We start from the raw sequence: 20,262 nt of genomic DNA, 5'->3' as shown, positions 1-20,262 counted from the left end.
CTCCAGACTTCACACATAGCCTTTCCCATATCTGTTCTAGACTCTACTTCATCTTTCCAACTTGGTTTACAGCAGTGCCTGGATACCCTGAGAGGGAAGAAACGGAAAATGTGGAACCCCAACTGGTCCCCAACACACACATACCACAATAACAATGTAGTCATTATTTTAAAGAAGTTGAAAATCAATTGCTTGGGGATTTCATAAGTTACGCTTTCACAGACTGCATACTTTGCAGTTGGTTGACACTGAAATGACAGATGAATCAATGATCACTTATTTTTTTAAAAAAGCAGGTTTTTTTTTGGGGGGGAGGGGGCTTATAAAAAAGACAAAGAACTTTAATTGCATAACTAGGTGTATGGTTATGGAACAGTATCTGGCTGCCCGGAAACAGAGGAATTCTGTTTGTTTGGTTAGAGAAGAATCTCCCCAAGTGTTTCTAGGGATATAGTCTTGGAATTAAGTCTCATCCAGTTACAAAAGTTGCTTACATACATAGACTCACTTGAGCTGAGCAGGCTGACAGCACATGAGATGGGGCGATCCCATGATGATGAAGAGAAAGACTTCTGTCTGGTTTCTATTGCTATGAAGAGAAACCATGACCATAGCAACTCTTATGAAGGAAAACATTTAACTGGGGCTGGCTTACAGTTTAGTCCTTTATCAATGTGGCAGGAAACATGGTGGCATGCAGTCAGACATGGTGCTAGAGAACAAGCTGAGAGTTCTACATCTTTATATGTAGGCAGAAAAAAAGGAGACTGTGTGTCCCACAGGGTATAGCTTGAGCATAGGAGACCTCAGAGCCCATCCCAACAATGACTTACTCCAACAAGGCCTAATAGAGCCAAGCATTCAAATATATGAGTTTATGTGGGCCATATGTAATCAAACCACCACACCGTTTCTGTCTTTCCAAATTCTATGTGTATCTATTGTTACTCTTAAGCTTCTACCTTTAATGGTGTTAGGGATCTCTAGGGGAAGTGTTGGATTCCTTTGTGAGTTTAAATGGTCCAGAATTAGAAGTTGATACTCTGTGATTCCAAGAGGGAGTATCACTGGTGCTGTCTTCTACATATAGGTTGAACTAGTGGATCTGTAGTCATGTGTGCATCTTAAGGAGTCATACCAATTAGACAGCTCTATCAAGAGGTAGAGAATGTAATTTTTAAAATAAAATTATGGTGGTATAGTCAAGGACATTGGCCACATTAGCTAGGGTTCTCCAGAGAAACTGTGTGCAATTATGGAGGTTAATAAGTCTATAATTCATAGAGTAGACCAGCAGACTGGAGACCTAGGGAAGAGCCCACATTACACTTTTGAGTCCACCACAATCTGCTGTAGAGTTACTTCTTTAAGTGAGGTCAATATTTTGTTCAACTCAGTATTTCAACTAAATGTTAAGTCCCACCCATATTATGAAGTGCAGCTTGCTTTATTAGTCTCTCAATTCAAATGCTAATTTTATTTAACCTCTTCACCCTCACAGATATGTTCAGAATAATATTTAACTGAATATCAGAGCACAGTGGTCCAATGAAGTTTTAAAAAGTCACCAGTTATCTATCACTCTAGCATTGGAACTTGTAATGTTGTAACCTTGGTCCTTATTACCTGCTTTTTATACCATTATTACATTTTAGATTCTGCTATAGCAACTCCAGTGTGATACCTAATTCATTATCAGTCTAGGTATCTTTTTCCTTATATAACAGAGAAAAGACAGTTTATATATATAATAATGACTTAAATAATAACATAAGTAAGCTTACTAAAGTAGCACTGACAATCAGTAGGCAGCCAGGTTCCACAGTCATCAGGGCCTGAGCCTACCCGGGCAGTCAGTCCAGTTCTTACTGTTTAATTAGAATTCTACTTGTAGGAAGGAGTAAACAAGCAAAACTAACATTGTGTACACTCCCAGTTCTCAGGTCATTGCCTCATACCTGCCAGCTCCTGGCTTCTGTATGTTAAAATGCCTGAAGGCATGCAGTTTTTCCTCTCCTTCTGTAAGCTTTTCGTATGATAAAATGAATGTCTGTTGCATCCCAGGTCTTGTTGCCCTAGATTCCACACTTAGTTTAGCTGTTTTAAAAGAGCTGTTTGCTCTAAGAAGCAGTGGTGAGCTTGTGGCCCTGCTCTGGTTTTAGCTTAGGTTGGCAGTCTGTGCTTCTCCAATTAGCAGTGTAACTTAGATAGGGTTTGTGACCCTTGGTTTGGTAAATGTAGTCAGACTTTTTACCCTGTAGACTTTATAAGGTCTTATTAAGACTGCATATATACGTAGTGCTCCTTAGGCATCAAATAAGTATCAAATATTGTTAATACATATATCACATGTCCTTTGCACAGTTTAGTTTATTACTGATAGTTGGCACTTGGGGTTTTGACTGCTTGTTTCCAGGTTCTTGGCATCTTAAGAATTAAGTGAAAGTGCACACAGACTATAGAATAGCAAAAATACTTTATTCAGAAAAAGCAATATCATAGGTCAGATTTGCTGCAAGAGAGCAGCCAGCCACCTAATGAAGATATGCCAAGGTCTTGATTATTATGTGGGCTGTCCCAGAGAGTTTTGCTTGCCTGCTCCAAGTTAATTGGAGCCAGATCTACATTTTCTTTTATTCAGAAACATTATATTTTTTTCCCAAAGAGTGAACTTGTCTTCATGGGATGATGTATGCTAAGTGTTTATTGTCCTCTGGAACGATATGTCATGTCTTTACAGTTTAGCTGTTAGTTGGGCAATAGGACTAGGAGGTTTCTAGTTTTCACATTATCCTGGCCCAGCTTCTTTTCAACACAAGTTGCAAGTGCTGTAAAATACAGGGATCCAGAATCTAAAGTAATGATTAACATTAACACAGTTGACTTATGTTTACTTTAAATGCTTAAAATTATTATACTTTTACTTGATTCTTTTTGTTTTTGTTTTTTTTGAGACAGAGTTTCTCTGTATAGCCTTGGCTGTCCTGGAAACTGCATGATGACCTTGAACTCATAGAACAGATAGACTGACCTAGCTCTGCCTCCTGAGGACTGGGATTAGAGGGGTGTACCACCACTGCCACTTTTACTTTATTGTTAGAAAGGATTTATTTTTATGTCTAAGTGTGTGTGTCTATATGCCACATGTGCAGTGGCGCCGGAAAACCCTGAGCCAAAGCTGTAGATGATTGTCAGCTGCCCAGTGTGTACTTGGAACCAAACTCAGCAATTTTGGAAGCTGCACATGTTCTTAACCTCTGAATCTTCCTCACTTGACTTTTTAAAAGATTAATGCTAAAGTATTTAAGATGGTGTCTTAGTTAGGGATTCATTGCTGTGAATAGACATCATGACCAAGGCAACTCTTATAAAAGCAAACATTTAATTGGGGCTAGCTTACAGATTTAGAGGTTTAGTTCATTGTCGTCATGGTAGGAAGCATGGCAGCATCCAGGCAGACATGATGCTGAAGGAGTCAAGAATTCTACATATTGAACTGAAGGCAGAGAGGAGAAGAATCTGTCTTCACGGGCAGCCAGCTCTCAGGAGCTTCCACAGGAAGCTCTCAAAATCCACTCCCACAGTGACATACTTCCTCCAACACAGACACACCTACTTCAACAAGGCCACACCTCCTAATAGTGCCACTTGCCTTGGCCAAGCTTATTCAAACCACAACATTCCACATCTTTGGCACCCCATAGGCTTGTTCAAACATATGAGTCTATAGGGGGCATACCTAGACATAGCACAATACAAAATACATTTAGTTCAGCTTCCAAAGTTCCCATGTCTATCACTGTCTCAAAAGTCTATCACAGTTTCAAAGTTCAACATCTCTTCTGAGATTCATGCCATCTCTTAACTGCAGTCACCTATAAAATCAAAATCAAAAAGCAGATCACATAATTCAAACATAACAGGATATACACTACCATTCGAAAACATTATGGTAAGAAAATACTGGACCAAAGCAAGAAAAAACGCAGATGGGCAAACTCCATACCCTGTATCTCCATGTCTGATGTCCAACTCCTTTTAGATTTGATAAGTGCAACACACTTCTTTCTCTTAGGCTGTTTCTACTTCCTCTTAGCACTTTCCTCGACAGTTATCCCATGGCTCTGGTATCTCTACCATCTTGGAGTATCCAAGGCAACTCCAACTTTATAGCTCCTTGTTCCAGTATCTGGGATCCACACATGATCTGGGCTCCTCGAAAGGGCTTGGGTCACTTCTCCAGGTCTGCCCTCTGTAGCAGTCTAGGCACTGGTTGACTCCATCCACTGCTGCTGCTGTTCTTGGTGGTCATCCCATGGTACTGGCATCTCCAACTCACTGGAGTCTTCCACTGCAACTAGGCTTCACCAATGCCTCTCAGAGGCTCCCTTCATGGTTCCAAACCTCAACTTCTTTGCATGACCTCTTCGGTCCTAGGTCTTCAACTGCAACTGAGGCTGCACCTTCACCAGTGGCCTTTTCTGGCCTCTCATGGTGCCAAGCCTCAGCTACTCATGACCCCTTCATACTTTGAAAACCAGTACCACCTGAGTGATTTTTAGATATTACCAAGTCCAGCTGCCATCAGAATGTCTTTTTCTGGGACCCAGCTTCTTTGTACACTCAGAAAACATTTTCCAGAAAATTTCACCTCAGTGATGCTGGTCTCTTCTTAATCACTGCTAATTTCTTCACAGTGATTTCTAACCAGCATCAATTGTCCTGGTAACCCCTTCTAATCTTGACTCTAAATCCAGAGCCACATGGCCTAAGCTGCTGAATTCTGATACTTTCTGGGGCTAGAACATGACCCTCTTGTTCTATTACATCCTTCATGTCTAGGCTTGGATGTCCTAGAACTTGCTTTGTAAACTGACCTTGAATGCAGAGAATTGCATGCCTCTGTCTCCTGCTAGTAAGATGTGTACCACCATTCCTGGACCTAACCTTTTAATGGACACTGAGCCTCAGGATCCAGATCAAAAGCCTGTGTCTTCCAGCCTCAAGATTTGGATCACAGGTATGCTCTCCATTTCTGAATTGTAGCTCATTTCAGATTAAAAGTCCAAATGAAAACAATAACTGGGAATAATAACGCCTAACATAATATAACTGTTGTTTGTTCACCTACAAATACATAAACAAGTAGTTTAGCTGTGTGAGATCTTTCCCCGAGGTCACCACACCGTTAGCTCCATTTACTGTCATTGAACACTGGCTTTAGCTTCATTCCACCTTCCAATGCCTCTTTACTCTCTGAACAATATATTTTGTACTTTTTCTTTCTCAGCTGGCTACACTTGATCAAAAAGCTCTTCATAAGAGTAAACCACTGGGCATAATAGTCTAAACTAGACTTTTTAAAGACTTCTCTTGTCAGTGCAATAACCTAAGTCTCTTCACCTTTGTCTTTGGTAGACTCTTCAGACAGGGGCAAAAACCAGCCACATTGTTCACCAAAATACCACAAAAACAGTCTCTAGGCCACATAGTGACATTCTTCTGCTCCGAATCCTCTTGAGTCAGGCCCCCAGAGTTCAAAGCAAGCTCAGCATCACTGCCTTCAATGCTTATACTCCTATGGTCCATTAAGCCTCACTTAAAGCATTCTACTGCTTTGCAAAGTCCCAAAATCCACAGTCCTCCAAACAAAAGCATTATTAGGCCTATTACAGCAATATCCCAATTCCTGGTACCAAATTCTGTCTTAGTTAGGGTTTCATTGCTGTGAATAGACCATGACCAAGGCAACTCTTATAAAGGCAAACATTTCATTGGGGCTGGCATACAGTTTTAAGGGTTTAGCCCATTATCATCATGGCAGAATCCAGGTAGACATGGTGCTGGAGTTGCTGAGAGTTCTATATCTTGATCTGAAGGTAGAGAGGAGAAGACTGTCTTCTACAGGGAGCCAGGAGGATGCTTTCAAAGTCCACCCCAACAGTACCACATTTTCTCCAACAAGGCCACACCTCCTAATAGTGCCCCTTCCCATGGCTGAGCATATTCAAACTACCACAGGTAGATAAACTTGCTAACATTGTGTTCTGTCTACTTAATTGAACATGTGAGTTACATTTATTTTCTTGCCCTTTTCTTATACTTATGTCCAGTGATATGGTATAGTTGCTTTAATGTTACAATGACAGTCGAAAGACATGAATAAATATGAAAAATAAACATATTAGTTACAGTATTTTTCAGTCATCATCTCCACGTTCAAGAGTAATCTATGATTTCATTACCTATGCATCAGAAATTGGAAGTGAAGCAGGATATATTATATTCCTTAACATATATTATATTACATCTTAACATATATTATATTACAGTGATGACCTAAAAGGAAGTCACAAAGCTCCTGGCATGTCTTGAGGAATTAGTGAAAAAGGAACTAAAACCATTTTCTTCTTTACCTTCTTTAGTCAAAAGATGGCACTGTTGCTGTGTTGATTGGTTTTTGTTTTGTTTTTCTCCTATAATGTGATTTTTCATCTTTTTTAAATGGAAAAAAAACAGTTAAATGTACTGATATAATTAACAGTGACCCTCCCCACTGAATGCCAAGTTTTCTAATCAGGCAGTAGAAGAATAGATGAGAAAGGGGAATATATAGCTTTTAAATATTAGGTATTTACATATAGAGTATTCTCCGAGACTGAGATTTGCCATAGGGAAGATAGGACAGGACATCCTGTGTCATGTGTTAAATCTTGGCTGAATTTTCCATTGCTTTTCTATTGCTTTATTTTCCTAGCTTTCATGGTACTAAGACTTGCTTGATTTTCTAGTTCATTTTAGCTTTCCAAGTTCATGAAACATGTGCTGTTATGAAAGCATATGTTTTTCCCTCAAGGATTTAAATTCAGGTCGCCTTTTGCCTTTTCTTTTTGTTCTCTGTAAATCATGTGTTGATAGCTGGGACTCTGTAACTTAATGATGAACTCTCTTGTGCTGAGAAGAGCATGTTCTCATCTTGTGTTTGAGTCAGTGTCTCAAAGGGTTCTTGATGCTTGAAGCTGTTCTGTTAGTAGACCCTTGAAGGATGATAAGCAGAGAGTTTAATTTTTGGGGAAAAAAAAAGGGATGCCTTGACACTTGGCTTCATTTAGTACCTATAGGAAACGTTCTCATGGTTAGATTTTTTTTTTGTTATTGTTGTTCAATTTTTGAAAGAAACACACAAATTAAAGCACTTTGATGCCAAGGGGATGGAACCCTTGATAACTTGCAAAAACAAAAACAAAAACAAAATCTAGTTTCTCTAGGATAAGAAAGCACTGGTGAGCATCATAGACTGCTTATTAGTAGGTCGGCCTGTCTGATGATTCTTTAATCTGCCCGAGATGACTGGGGATTGAACCAGGCCTCATGCATGCTGAGCAAGTGCTATCGCTGAGCCAGGTGCATCCACCCTTCTGATGCCTTTAAAATTAACATTTCAATTGTCTGCTTGTACAATGTGTTGAATAAAATGCTCAGTGAATAACTATGTTGTTATTTGTAGATAGATTACAGATTCTATTTTATAAAACTTCAATGAAGCTTATTTGACTATAAGGCAGAAGCTCAAAATCTGATTCAAAACACTTGAGGTATAGTGTTGTTGTTTTTAGAACTCAGAGATTTGGATGGATTTTGAAAAAGAATACAGCCCATATTTGGCTGAACAATTGCTTCTTGCTTGCAGAGTTAGAGGGGCACTGTGAAATCTAACCAAACATGTTAACACTCAGCAAAACATGGAAAGAGTTACACCATATGCCAGAGGTCTTGACTGTAAATAGATTTGTATAAGTTTAGTACTTTTAGACTAAAGAAAACTTTAAAAACAAAGACCTATACGTTTCAGTGCTTTTTGGTTTTAGTGATAAAATACAAGGGAAAGTCTCATTTGAGTATACTTTGTAAGCTTCCAAAGATACAGTAAGGATTTTGCTACATTAAGAACTCAAAATGTTCTTCTGTGTAATGGTTTCCACAGTAGGAATTTGTCTGGCTTTGTTTTCAGATGCTTCATTAACTAGATGCTTAGGCATCAGATGCATTTCAGCTCTTTCTATAAAGCACTAAAAAGCAATCAAAGATTTGAAGAGAACTAGATATTCTAGATCTGCTGTAAAGCACCAGGGCAAGCGGAATGCTGTCTGTGACTAGTGACCATTCTTGCTCTGTTAGCAGTTCTTATAAGGCATTTCCCACTGCATTTTATTCTATTACCATTAACCAGGAGTGGCTCTGTTTACTATAACACTGCTCTGAGATAGAAGTTTACTTTATATTTCAAATAGGGTTTAATAAACCTGATGAACACTTATATAGGAAGCCTCTGGAAGCCTATGGATGCTTTAGAAAATGAGAGAGATTATATTGTGTGGCATTCTGCTTCTTTGAACAGGATTTCCCCAAATTTTATGCTATACTTGGACATTATATATATATATTATATATGTATACACATGATATATATCATGTGATAATACATACATGTATGTATGTATACACACATACACACATCTCCCAGGATAATATGTTAGTTCTCATTTAGAAATGGAGACTTGTAACAGTTTTGAGGATTGGATAAACACCTTTGATTCTATTGTAGTTAGCAGGATACTATGCTGTCTTTTTCCTTACTTTACCTTGTAAGTAAGCCTTCCTCCTCTACTTTTCAGTGGTGAATAATGTGTATTAATGCAACATTATTTGGGATAATTTCAGGCATCATGATTAGTGGTTATTGTACAGGTAAATAATGTTACATTTACCAAGATCTAGTTAACCTAGAAAACCTTGGGTTGTCTAGAATGCAAGGCCATTGCTCCTTTGGAGAAAGTTAGCATGATAGTTTAATTTTCTTTTCTTTCAATAAAGACAGAAAACAGTAACTACACACCACAGGAGCTCATGTTGGAGCAAGGAGCCTGTTAATTTCACTCAGGGTCTTTTTGTTTGTTTGTTTTTAATCTGTTCTTCCTTTATCTTTTTATGTGCCCAACATAATATTGATTTGCCCAAATGCATTATTCAACTCTCTGGTCTTTAAATGCTTTGCATCCTAAATATTACCTTTGTAGTACATTTGATAAGGTTTACCAAACTACATTGCTTAAAAACATACCTGAGGGTTGTCTGCCATGGAGGGCCTACTTACGCTTCATACATGCTGTCTATTCCTAAAAACTATTTATCCATATTTTCTTTTCTGCAGTATGTGCACATACAGTGCTGGGAAGGTCTTTGTATCTAGACATCAGAGATTGGAAGTATCAATAGGATAACACCCCTGAAGTGGGAACAGCGGTGACTAGTATCCTAACACCAGAATAGCGGGAAAATATTTTAGATTTGACTAAACTGTGATCCTGGCATGAGGAGATTGTCCTGTATATCTCAGTGGGCCAGAGTCACCACATAGATCCTTGCACATGAGAATGAAGCATAGAGGTAGACTAGGAACTCTGATGACAAACTTCAGGTTGGAATGACTTCATCACCTGGCCAAGGTACATGGATGCTAAAAAACCAAGCAAAGGAAAAGCAAGGATTGCTGATGCAGAGTTCCCAGGACTGATGTAGCATAGAAACACACTTGATTGTATTCTTGAAGCCTGTTATCATCCGTAGGCTCCAGAGACCTGCAGGAGATTTGGCTTCAATACTGTAAGCCACTGATTGTGTTTTCATCTTACCAGAACGTTGTTACACCCATACTCATTTATGATTATTCTACTGACCATGCAGTAGGAGTACAATTTTTAAAAATACATTAGATAGTCACTGTGCACAAGATATATGCAGTATTGAATGTAGATATCTTTAAACTCTCATTAAAAGGACTATTTTAGTCTTAACTCCAATGGGTAACAATGATAGTACTTAATCACGTAAGGGTGAGGTTTTGGTTTTCCCCTCTCATTAACGTTGCACAGAAGGACACCAAAGCCTCACTATTTACAAACAATATGTCCCTGGCTTGATGCAAATTTAAATTAATGTCTATAGTGTTGTAGTATTGGATGATTCTTCTATTTTGTTTTCATTCCAGCATTCATAATTTATCTTCTAAGCTTAGGTTGGCATAACTTTGCTGGCCACATTAATTTTTATAAAAAGAATCATGAGGAATAACACAAAGGCTTTTTAAAAAAATATAAATTAGATTAATGTCAAAATCTTAGGCAGAACATTGGAGACTCCCATCAAATGCTCCTTGGCATTTGCCACTGCTGTTTGTCACTTTAATTCCCCAGCTCTGTGTGTACAATACACTTATTCAGCAAAGGAATGCCTAGGAAATCTACAAAATGTAGGTGTTAGAAAATGTTAGCTGTCTGGGCTTTCAGGGCATAGGCCGTTTGGAGATTAAGTTATCTCCTAACAATCAGAATTTATACAAAAACTACTAATGACTGTAGAAAAATTAGATACTTATACTTCTGGTAAATCTCTCCTGTCATTTGTTATATCATTAAAACTAACCATATAGTTAAAAATCTAGAAATACGATTAAGTGTGTAATTAAATGTGCTCTGTCCTCCTGCCACAATTCCTCCTATGCTTTCAGAAGCAATGACTTTCCCATATTTCTCTTCTTAATTTATTCTCCAGGTCACTGCTAATTCTCTAAAGAACATTCCAGATCTCTAAATATTGTTTTTCTTTTAGAGATTTTAGGCACCGACTACTTACCTGCTACTGTATTTATAGCACTTACATTGACTGTCTTAGTTAGGATTTTACTGCTGTGAACAGACACCATGACCAGGGCAACTCTTATAAGGACAACATTTAATTGGGTCTGGCTTACAGGTTCAGAGGTTCCATCTATTATCAAGATCAGAGTATGGCAGCATCCATGCAGGCATGGTGAAAGAAGAGATGAGAATTCTATGTCTTCATCTTAAGGCTGTTAGCAGAGTACTGACTTGCAGGCAGCTAGGATGACAGTCTTAGGCCTATACCCACAGTTCCATGCCTACTCCAACAGGGCTTCACCTTCTAATAATGCCACTCCCTGGGCTGAGCATATACAAACCATAACAGTGACCCTGTACCCCATATCCTTAGTCATACTGTGACTGTTGATTGTACAGACTTCATTTGATACTGAGTAGAGTGTACTTGGGCACCAAATTACCCATTTCTCCCAGAGTCAGCTCCAAGACCTCCATTTCCTAATCTACTACTGGTTAATGCCTGTCTGTCTGTCTGTCTGTCAAATAATTTAGGACAGTACCTCTTCTCTTTTCCTACAATAAGCATCTTTGTATGCCGATGTTGCCACAAGTATCTCTCTCTCATTTATTCCACAGTACCTTTTGATGCTGTCTTCATGTTCATAGTTGTCAATCTTGGTACTATTCCTTCTGAGGTTTTATCTACAATCCAAGACATTATCCTAGTATCAGTCTATTGAGTGATTCTGAACATTTGAGAATCAGTAAAGGGTATATGTTGTTTAAGTCTATCATTCATAACTCTATCATTCATTGCAGACATGGGTAATGTGTTAAAAGTAAATTTCTTTCTGTTAGTTCAATTTTAATATAGCAATATTACTGAATTTTCCTGGAACGAATGAGGTGGGAGCAGCAACTTTCTCTGTCCCAGCTGCACTTGGCAGATCCTCAGGTTTCTCTCACCCGTCAGTCACTCTTCATAGAGACCTCCCTCTCTGCAGCCTAATGAGGCTTTGCTCCAAAATTCACACACTACTCTTTCTCTGAGGCTCCCTGCTCTTCACTGTTCCATGTTGTATTTACTCTGTATGGGTTCTATTTCTCCTCCTTGGCTTATCTCTTTTGTTTGCTAGAGGAAGAATTTCAGAGGCATCAGAGATTTTCTATATTCTTCTTGGATATTTTTTAAGGGTCAGCTGCAAATGGAATTCACTTGCTATCCACTGTTGTCAGCCCGATTTCTGAATGCTGATATGACCCATTTCTTAGTGTTCCCTTTTCCTTCTGGAGGCATTTATTATCTTCCCATATTCTCAGCATTTTAACCTTTAGCAATGATGTATTGCAGTGCAAATGTACATGGGAAGTTTATGCAGCAGTAGCAGGCCCCTCTGCACTTCTGTCTGATCTCATCTCATGATAACCCTCCTGTCTCCCCTGCCTCTAGCCACACAGCTGTCCTCTTTCCCTGGCCATGCCTTCGAGACTTTTTAATGGTTATGTCTGCAGTGTCGAATGTGCATCATTTACACATCTGCTTGGCCCAGTCGTTATTTAGTCTCACTTAGAGTTACATTTCCCGCCATGGTATACCATGACATAGTGTAGCTTGTGAAGTACCTATTTTCTGACAGGTGACAGACAGGCTACACATCTGCCACAGACACTGATAGGACTGGGTTCTTCTGAAGCCTCACTCCAGGATTGCAGAACTTCTTTTCCTATTGCTTACATGTTCCTTTCTCTGTACCTCTGTATCTAATTTCTTCCCATAACAATATCAGCTAAATTTGATTAGTGTATCCTCTCCAATGATTGGGTTTCAACTCAGTTATCTCATTAAAGAGCCCATTTCCCAACTCAGTTCCATGGAAAGACAATGTGTGTTTACACACCATTGTGGAAGAGACTCAGTTCATTCATTGGACTACTCAGATTTCCATAGCTGCTCTCCCTGGGACACTTGCAAGAATTTGCTGTTTGTGAAAACGAAGGCTTTTCCCCCGAGGTCTCTAGATATTTTATTTTTTGATACATTTTTTAAAATTTTTCTTTCATATATTACATCCCAACTGCAGTTTCTTCTCCCTCCACTAAGAAATGTGGAATATATATATATATTTTTCCATGTTTCTATGTTTCATAGAAACATATCTCTATGTTTCTAAATTTAAAAACATAACCTGCTCAGACTATACAGTGTTACTTGTATATGTGTGTTTTCAGGGCAGAACATTTGTTATTGGATATAGTGTGTTTTTTCCCTGGGGCTTTTTGCAACAGGGTAGCCTGTCTGTGTAAACCTGGTTTGCTTGGTACTCACTATGTAGCCAAGGCTAGCCTCAAACTCATAGCAATTCTCTTTCCTCAGAGTTTCCGGTGCTAGAATTAGAGGTGTAAGACATCACACCTGGTAGGAGATGTTTTAAATTGTTAGTGTTTATGTTGTCATTGACACATGTCCAGTACCTAGATACCCAGCATATAATAGGTGTTACATGAATAATAATGAATGTGATAGCCTCTTGGATGAGTCATTTCTCTGTCCTATTTCTGCAAAGTTATCTTCGTATTATATTAATTCAACTCATATTCCCAAAACTTTGTATATTATTTTCCCAATTTCATTAATTGAATTTTTGGACAAGCTTGCTTGATCTTATTTTGACTCTATCTGTTGTTCCACTTTGAAGATGAGGGGAGGAGATATGCTGACCTTTAATTTCCAAATGCTTCTACAGAATCTTCCTTATTTGTGTAAACATATATTAATTAAATGTCTATGAGCTATCTTCTTTCTGTTTTTTTAATGATACTGAATGACCAATCTTTGCTGATCTTTCTATGTTTATTGTGTCATTTTGTTGCCTGAATTGAATTGTCAGTTTCTTCTTAGGCCACATTTTTGCTGTTTTTGTGTTTGTTTTCTTATATATTGGCCAATCATTTCTTGGGAATCCTTGGTTATACCTTTTAAATTTATAATAAAACAACAATGTATTATTATTACATAAGTAACTATACAGTCTGTAAGAGTGGGAGCTTTTTTTCTGCTAATATCACACTATGGTAAGCTGCGGCCTTACTCGAGAGCAGTGGTTTTCAACCTGTGCGTCGTGACCCCCTTGGCAAACCTGTACCTCCAAAAATACTTGCATTATGATTCATAACAATAGCAAAATTACAGTTACAAAGTCGCAATGACAATAATTTTATGATTGGGGAATCATCACAACATGAGGAACTGAATGAATGGGTTGCAACATTAGGAACTTTGAGAACCACTGCTCTAGAGGATCCCTTTAAGATAGAGTGCAAAGGTCTTTGGTTTGAGGAATGGCCCACCACAGCTGCCTTAGAGCCCCACAAATTGTTTATCCCTTGTTCCTAGATGAATTCCTTCTGATTTTACATGATAGGCAAACCTGGAGTATATAGAGTAAGATAAATGATTTACTTTGTCTCTTTTCAATTAAAGAGTTTGCTTCGTATTTTAATTCCATGACTCAAAAGGCAAACACATTATCCATTTTTCTTTCCCCTTCTCCCTATTCTTAAAAGAACAAACCATCAGCAAAACTCACTTTCTCTGACTGTTCCATCTTGATTTATCTGGTTGCCATTTCCCATTCTAAAGTGATAAATTCAACAAGCTATGACTAGGGTAAGAAAACCATCAGTTACTGTATCCTGAGCCAGAGTAAGGCTGGTATGTAGTTTCCTTGACTCAGATCCCCTACTTTGCTTCTTGTACCTAACTCATCTCTTCCTTTTCCCCATTACACACAGGTCTGCAATTCAGGCCTTACGTCCTGGAGGGTTACTCGTGTACTCTACATGCACACTTTCTAAGGCTGAAAATCAAGATGTGATCAGTGAGATCCTGACTTCCGACAGTAACATCGTTCCTGTGGACATTAGTGGGATAGCAAGGACTTTCTCCCAAGACTTCACGTTTGCCCCCACTGACCAGAAATGCAGCCTTTTGGTGATTCCTGTCAAGGGCAAAGCTTGGGGCCCGATGTATATAGCCAAACTGAAAAAAGGCATGGATACAGGAAAATGGCAAGGTGAATTTTGTAAGCCATGCTGAGGTGTTATTGTATGTATATTTTCTGAGCTCCTCACCAAGTGTTAGTTATGTACAGCTTTTAGCTACTGTGCCTTAGTTCTGTAAATGGGCCACACTACCAGTCCCCACTCAGCTTCCCTTGAATTCACAGATAAAAGACACACATACTTGGTTGTTCCTTTTCAGCTTGCCTTCTTGGCACAATTGCTGTGCACTACTATCTCCTACCTGGAAAAGCATGCCCTTATCAATACTCTTAGCTCCGCATCTCCCACTCACCCTAAACATTAATTGCAAAACTCCCCTGACCACCCTTTGAGAGCAGCCTGTGTGGCCACTCCATTTTGCAATCTCATATGGCTGGTCAACTTTTCTCCATCAGAAGACCAGTGAACTCTGTCTCTCCTTCCTTGCATCTGTCTCTTTTCCTCCAGGGGCCAGGAAGTCCTGCCTATTCCTTCCACCCAGCAATTGGCCCATGCCTTCTTTTCTGAGAGATCAAGAACCAATTGGGGAACAGAATCTTAGCATCAGAGCTGCCTCTTCAGTTAGTATTTAAATACTTACACAGCCTCTTTCCCTAGGACCATTTGGATCTTTTTTAGTTAGTATTTCAGTCTCACTGAGCATAGGCTTAAGAAATTTCCAGGTATAATTTTGTTCCTCGAAATATATGTATAGTGATGATTTAAAGTGGGACAGATGGTGTTGGTTCTGTATAATAATTTTTTGTCTTTTAATTGGGATTTCATAGTTAAATTAATTAGAATACTGAGTTCCGTGCATAAAATGTTTAGGACCATATTCTATAACCTGAGTGTTTTAAATCTTTCCTTTAAAAATGTGTATTTGCCAACACTTTTACTCTTTCCTCATCAAGTCTGCAGATTCTTTCTGTAAGAATAATTGGTATTCTAAGGCTAACTTCTTAAGCAGCACAATTTCTAGTTCTAGCAAAATAGGTTTTCTTATTTGCAAAGTTGTTTTGTGTTAAGGACTGTCTTCTGTTTACTGCAAAGGTCAGTGACTCTATTGACACCAGCTTTATTTCTCCCCATTTTCTTTTATTCACAAATACAAATTGAAAGGGTAAATTATGTTGAAAGGCATTTAGAACAACAGATTCACACGCATGAGTTTGACTTTCGACATTCAGCTTGTAGAATATCCAGCAGGCTATAAAGCAAGCACTTGAAACAAAACCAGAATGATTAATAACGGCAATAACTGAACTATATTTGGAGTATTTTGTTACATAATTGCAGTCATAATGAGTACTACAGAATTTGATTATCTTACAGTTGCAATCTGGAGGGGCTTTTTATTTCACTTGGTTATAAAATGCTAAATGAGAGTGTGATGTCACATATTAATGTAGAAGATGCCATGTAAAAGTTAATTATTCATTACCAAGACCCCAAACCATTCAGAGTGGTCGCTATTTACATATATCCCAAGAATTTTGTGTGTGCTTCTATATTTATACTTGGGAATTTTTTAAATCAATTTTCAATCATAAATTTTTCTTTAGAAATGCTTCACTTGGATCCAAACATATTTTTCCAACTATTAAGAAAAATCATAGTGGCAGACATGTCAGTGCATGCCTGTAATAACAGCCTTTTTGAGGCTGAGGTAGGAGAATTGTAAATTCGAGTCAGCCTTGGCTGCCTAGCAAGAGCCTCCTTAAGGACAATGTAGAGAAGACCGAGGGAAGGAGGGAAGGTTAGAGCAGGAGAGAAAACTACAAAGCATACTTGAAGTTGGAAAATAGCTTTTTATTTATATTAAGATTTATTTATTTATTTTTTATCTTATTTTATATGTATGAATGTCTTGGCAGCATGTATGTCTGTGTTCCATGTGCATACCTGTTGCCTGAGGAAGTCAGAACTGGGCTTCAGATCGTCCGGAACTGAGGTATATATGGTTGTAAGGCAATATATGGGTCCTTGGAATCAAACCCTCATCTCTTGTAAAAACAGTGAGTGCTGTTAACTGCTGAGCCATCTCTCAAGCCCAAAAATTTGCGTAAAAAGTCAACTGTGAAGTACAAAATTGTACTGATGCTGAGTAGTATTGTTCTGTTCTGTTCATCAGGCCGCTCATTACATACTTTCTGTTTTGTACACCTGTATAACTGGAGTCAAATGAATGGACACCCTAGGAAAAATCACCGTCCTACTTTTGTTCTCAACAATATCTTAAAATATATCTGACCAGTGTGTTTATAGTAAATGTTTATCTCTTGGGCCAATCAAGTGTATCCACTTATTAAAGAAGAATAATGACAGAAAAGGGCTTTGTTTGTTTTAGTTTGAAGTAGTGTTTTGTTTTTCTGTTTCAATTCCTGTCTTTGGATTCTGTAGTTTTAAAAGTGCTTTTGTATAAGTTAACCCCAATGTAAAATTTCACAGTACAAGTGTTGAGTTGTGTTCAGTGTCATTATTTTCCCAGTATATGTCATGAGACTTAAAATGAACACTAGGTGTGGTAATGAACGTGACTGTCTTGGGATTGATGAAAATACATGTCTCATTACATATATTCATTGGCTTTATTATTAAGATGATTGTAACAAAACAGCAAAGATTTATTTAGCATTACATGTGCGACTGAAGTCTTTATGATGCCCTTTTTGATCTTTGTAACTATGGCCAGGAATGGTGGTGAGAGGTGTCAGTAAATCAGTCTTTGGGAGGCAGAGGCCTGGCAGTGGCTGGCCACAAAGGGAGATACTGTCTCAAAACAAGCAAGCAACCAACTGAACAGCCATTGGTAATGAGTGTGTATTCCTCTCTGTAAATGAGGGAAGCAAAGCCCAGTGTTATGTTTGTCAAGGACACTGCCAACTTAAGAAGAGAACCCAGATGCAAGCTCGCTCCATTGCCAGCCCTTCCTACTGTCACTGTGTTGTGTCACTCAGTATGGATTGTGTAATCTTCAAGATAAGTGGCTGCCTTTATGCCTGTTCTCCACTCTTCAGTTTTCTGTTTATGCACAGTTCTCTATTCCCAGAGCAGCAAAGGCTTGGTCAGTACTTGGGGAAGAAAAGCCTTTGAAATATTTCAGTCCTCTTCTGAGGAAGTATGCCTCATGATTGTAATACTGAGGATTCTCCCATGGAGGTATTTTGTGCCTCCCTCTCTGTTACAGATGGTGAGCTGAAGAATGGCTCCTTGGGCAGCCTTGCAATGTCAACGGAAAACTGAGGAATAATAGATGCCGCTTTCTGTGGCATGAAGTCACTTTCCAAACAGCTTCCTAAAATTTAGGTCACCTACCAACATTAACTGCACCCTGCCATCAGCACACTGAACAGCCACTAGTTTCACAAATAGACCAAGAATAAATGTAATGCATTTAAATGGTTTGTACTGAATTTTTAAAGCATAAGATACTGTTCATGGTTTGGAGTCAAGGTGGCCCTACTCTTCTTTATCCCATTACATATATCCATTTAGCCTTATACTTAAATTACATATTATTCCCCCAGTGGTACTATAAAAAATATGCTTTCATGGAATGTAGGTAGGTATAAAAAATGGCTACCTGAATACATGGTACATGAATAAATAATCAAGGCCTAATAGACCTTTCTTCAAGAAGCTTATATGCCTGGTGAGAAGCATCAGGTCATCTGCATAAGCTAATATAACATATCTGAAATACAAGAGACAATCGGAATGCTTGGTGACAATTGTATTACACGCCAAGAAGTCCTTTGATGCAATTGAATGGCGCTACTTGTGCTATGTGTTAGGTAATTTTGACTTTAGGGACAAATAGAGCAGACAGCACAATTTATTTTCAACTCGTTTATTTGGTTCAAATCAATGGTTCACAATCTCCCGTTCCTGGCTTATTACTGCACTGGGGTTGGAAGCAAGGATGAGGCCCTTGTCTGATGTTCCTCTCCAGCCTCACAATGGTACTTAGACTATCACCTGATCCCAGGGGCACCTACAGACCAATCAGATGGAGGCTCATAAGTTAATTCTACATGCTGATTGTCTACAAGTGCTGAGTGTCAGGATTTGCATTGCCGTCAGGCTGCAAAGTCAGTGGGAGAGAATCAGAAATATTATCCTGACACTATAGTTTCTACAAACATGACAAGTGACATTTTAAAATTTAAACTAAGAAAGACTTGATTTGGGATTCTTATAAGGGACTCATTAAGCAACCAAGCAAAACATTAACACTTAAAAATGGATCCGTAATCCAGTGCTGAGTTTAAAAAAAATTTTTTTAAAGTGAGATTCATTAAATCTGAGGAAAATTAAAGCTTAGTAGAACATGTACCTCTTTAAAATTTAATCCAGTAACTCTAATATTAAACTCCATACCTCTGTAACTTTTCATAAATGAAGAAATTCATTTCCTTAGGCATGTAAGACCACTCAGTCACGTTGAAACCCTAGGATAGCATTTGCTACCTCAGGGAAAGGACTCTTTGCCTCATTGGAAGCCATTTAATGTAATACGTCATGACTCAATTAAGCTTGCTATGGCTTGTCAAAAGGAATTTTCCACTGCATATTGCTACAGAAGAGCCTATTACATGTGACTAACCACATCCCACAACAGGATAAACAGAGGCAAAAAAAAAAATGTAGAGTTCACTGAAGAATAAGAAGCAGGACCATAGCACGCAGCTTAATCTAGGTTTTTAAAAACAAAAGGGAATAAAATTGCAAATGCCGTAGGTATTAGTGAGTCCAGGAGGGGGGAAAAAGAGGGACTAATCTTGTATTAGTTTGTAATTGTTTTTATTGAAAAATGCCTTCACTTATTTGTCCAAACAAGGTATTAATCACATTTCCAAAATGCTACCTGAGGATGAGGGCCAGAGAAATGAGATGGCCAGAGGCTGTGGGCTGATGCATGGCGTGATTCTGGTAGGGAACGATTGCAGAATTTACTGCCACTGACTCAGAAAAAGAGAAGGATAGAGGTATGGTGGTGACAGCTATCTTTAATGTCATTTGAATGTACTCTGTGTGGCATTTTTTTTAGTCACACATATGCAGTATAATTAGTTGCATCATATGACACAAGATAGATATTCCTCTTTAATTGATCATAAAAAAATATAAGCTTGATTGCAAGTCCTAGACTGTACAAATGTGTTTCGCAAATGCAGGAGGCAGACACAAGTCTAACCACGTGTTCTTCAATAAAAGCTTTCTCTGTCAGCAAGGCACACGAACCTGTAACTATACATACAAGACATACAAGACACACATACAAGAGATCATCACAGGAAGATCATCGGAGCTTAGAGCAGCCTAAGCAACAAAGACTCTGTTTCAAAAGCAGATCTCTTTGTATATTGGTTTATCTTAGATTTCAGTACAGATACCGGTTTCTTCCTCTGTATGAGGCTGAAACTAGCCTGTGTATGTTATTTTTTAAGATGCAGTTATTTATATATTATTTAATTCTGTATATGTATGTGTGTTTGTGAGAGAGAGTATGGCTCTGTGTATTTAAATGAAGGTGGCC

At 38.4% G+C, this 20,262-nt stretch overlaps 1 protein-coding gene across 4 annotated transcripts in view; it reads left to right on the top strand.

Moving 5' to 3' along the window:
• Positions 1-18,122, top strand: part of Nsun3 (NOP2/Sun RNA methyltransferase 3) — a 49,891-nt gene extending 31,769 nt beyond the window's left edge. For all 4 annotated transcript variants that reach the window (XM_076943059.1, XM_076943056.1, XM_034514778.2 and 1 more), the window contains exon 6: positions 14,472-18,122. In XM_076943059.1, coding sequence (XP_076799174.1) covers positions 14,472-14,775 — 304 coding nt within the window. In that variant the 3' untranslated portion in view covers positions 14,776-18,122. The remainder of the gene's footprint in view (positions 1-14,471) is intronic.
• The last annotated feature ends 2,140 nt before the right edge of the window (positions 18,123-20,262 follow it).

The sequence above is a fragment of the Arvicanthis niloticus genome, chromosome 12 (genome assembly GCF_011762505.2).
Source record: "Arvicanthis niloticus isolate mArvNil1 chromosome 12, mArvNil1.pat.X, whole genome shotgun sequence".
Taxonomy (NCBI): Eukaryota; Metazoa; Chordata; class Mammalia; order Rodentia; family Muridae; genus Arvicanthis; species Arvicanthis niloticus.
This window is presented reverse-complemented; position numbering and strand designations above follow the sequence as displayed.